Consider the following 2,614-nt stretch of genomic DNA (forward strand, 5'->3'; position numbering starts at 1 on the left):
ATGCTTCACGACAAAAGGCAGTCTGTGGAATACATCGTAGCTGAGCATCCCGACGAACCAGAGGCCAAGCAGCCGCCTCGACGAGTCAAGCTGCAAAAGCCGCTGCGCGGTGCTGGAGCCCGCTGTGTCGAGGTCATTGTGGAGGAAAGCCACGACGCCTCGGCAGCCGACGTCAGCGAGAACGAAGAGGAGCTCGAGGAGCAGCAGCGGTTCAAGCAGTTTATCTCAAGCACCCAGGCCATGGCCTCAGAGGCTGAGGATAAGCGATGCCCGCACGGCGTTCACCAGATGCATCCGTTCTACGACAGCGTGGGCATGACGCTGGTCATCAACGAGCTGAAGCCAGAGCGTATGGTCGAACTGGGCCACAACACACCGTCGGCACTCCTCGAGTCGGGCATGCATGAGCTATTCTGGACGGCCTACGAGCAGCTATCGGATCAGGGCCTGGCCGCCGCTGCGGTGACGCGTCTGTTTGACGACAATGAAGGGCAGTATCGGCATCGCCCCATGCGGCAAGTACAGCCGCAAACCGTCAGCAGGTACCTGAGTCTTGGGACACGCCTGGTCCAATTTTTGCTGCTGCTGGAGGCCATGCCAGCCCCCGATCCGTCCAGCTTTCTGGGCCAGGTGCTTGCCAGCCGTGGCCCTGCGGTAATTGATGCCACCGTGGCTCTGAGTGTGGGCCTGGACGCTGAAATGACCAAGAAAGAGCTGGTTGAGCCCCTCACATCCCTGTGGCTGGCCCTGGTGGAGGTGGAGCTGAGCCTCTTTGACAACGACAAGGTGCACTTTGTCAACGTCTTCCTATTGTGCACGGCCGTGTCCAAAGGAAGCGGCATCCTGCAAGACATCAGGCAGTGGACCACGACGCCCGCTGGACTGCTGTACGTTTTCAAATTGTTCCTGCTTCGCCGTGGCAAGAATGAGTCGTGGTCAGTGGCCAACGAGTTGAGGCCGTATATGCAGCCCGGGCGATTGGTGCATTTCTTGAGCCAGCGCATGAGCATGGCACGAACAGCGAGCGTGGCCGAGGGGCAGGCTGGAGTCGACGTCGACATCCGAGCCGATGGCGACGTGACGGACGAGACGCTGCGCACCATTGTCTGCCGAGGTATTGAGCTCAATGTGGAGGAGCTCGGGGCCGCATTGGAGCAGATGCGCAAAGACATGACGGAAATATTGGACAAGCACCTCTTGCTGGACTCACGCCTGCGGAAAGATTACGAGAAAGAATATGAGCGGCTGCGATTGAAGGAGGATCGGACCAACAGGGTCAAGAACTGGTGGGTGGGCCATGGCAGTCCAGCCGAGAACGCGCTGTTTGATCACATTGGCCAGACCCCGAGTCTGCGGCAAGAGTTTATCCAAACCGAGCATGGGTCCAATGGCGAGCTGACCTTTCGAGAGGACAGGGTGCGGGTATGGCTCCTATATGTGTGCAGGTTCAACGAGCTAGCCCTCACCTACACGCACATTGCCGGAGGTACGATTGGAATCAAGCCGTCTCCTTGAATCAAGCCGTCTCTTTTTTTTTTTTTTTTTTCGCGCCACTCATGCCTGTTTGCATTTGACTAGGTCTGCCGCCACGAGCCTCTGTGTATCAAGGGCTGTCCTACAAAAACGGCGTTGGCCGGCAACGATCTGCGTTTTTTGCCGAGAAGCAGCTCTCCATATTGACCCGCGTGAGCAAGACCTACTGGCTGTCCCTGAACGAACAGCACACCTTTCGATACATGGACCAGGAAATCAGCACGCTGATATTCATGTATTTGCTGCTGTGCAAGCCTCTGGAGCACATGCTGAGCAGCTGGCTGCAAAAGCGGGGCGGGCTGGACACCCCCGACGACGAGAACGGCATTCACAATGCCGAGCAGGACGACGAAGATTTCCTCGACGACGAGTTGGATGAAGACCACATGAGCCACGACGAGACGATGACATTGCGACGCGAGGTCCGGGACGCTCGAAACCACTACAACAACAGCCACCTCCTCTTCAATATTGCGCCCCTGCAGACGATGGTCAGCCCAGCCACCATTTATGCGGCATTTCGTCGACAAATGACCACGTACCTGCATCGGCCAAAGCTGGGGGTGGCCACGTGGCGACACGCCGCAACCTTCTGGATGACGACGTTTGTGATTAACCGACTGTCGGCCGAGACGACCGGCGCCCTGGGCAGCCTGATCCACACTCAAGCTCAACACTCTGGGGACACGGCCCAGCGGGCCTATGCGCGCACAGCGAGTGACCATGTGCAAACCAAAATGTCGTCGCGACTGATGCATCAAGTGGCCTCGCAAAAATGGCATGCTTTGTTTGGACTAGATCGCAAGCGCAGCATAGCCGAGTTGACCGCGAACCAAGAAGCATTGGAAGCTCGCTATCCCATCAGCTGGAACCCGGTGACTGACCTCTCGCCCGAGGCAAACGGGCGTATCATCATGAACACGAGGGCCGAGCATGACGTACCCTACATGACCCAGCTGGCCAAGCAGGCGAGCATCTCGTGGGGCCACAGTTTCAACAGCCAAGAACAGTTGGACCTGGCTGCGGCCATTGACCAGCACCGGCCGGAAGATGGATGGCTAATTGTTGTGCACCGACAGGC

At 58.0% G+C, this 2,614-nt stretch overlaps 1 protein-coding gene across 1 annotated transcript in view; it reads left to right on the plus strand.

Annotated features, from left to right (window-relative positions):
• The window catches only part of MONBRDRAFT_13064 (uncharacterized protein), a gene marked incomplete at both ends in the record, with an annotated part of 4,175 nt that continues 1,561 nt past the window's right edge, over window positions 1-2,614 (plus strand). Inside the window, 2 exons of the mRNA XM_001750957.1 lie at window positions 1-1,486; window positions 1,579-2,600. Coding sequence (XP_001751009.1) covers window positions 1-1,486; window positions 1,579-2,600 — 2,508 coding nt within the window. The remainder of the gene's footprint in view (window positions 1,487-1,578; window positions 2,601-2,614) is intronic.

This window comes from Monosiga brevicollis, genomic scaffold (assembly GCF_000002865.3).
Source record: "Monosiga brevicollis MX1 MONBRscaffold_54 genomic scaffold, whole genome shotgun sequence".
Taxonomy (NCBI): domain Eukaryota; class Choanoflagellata; order Craspedida; family Salpingoecidae; genus Monosiga; species Monosiga brevicollis.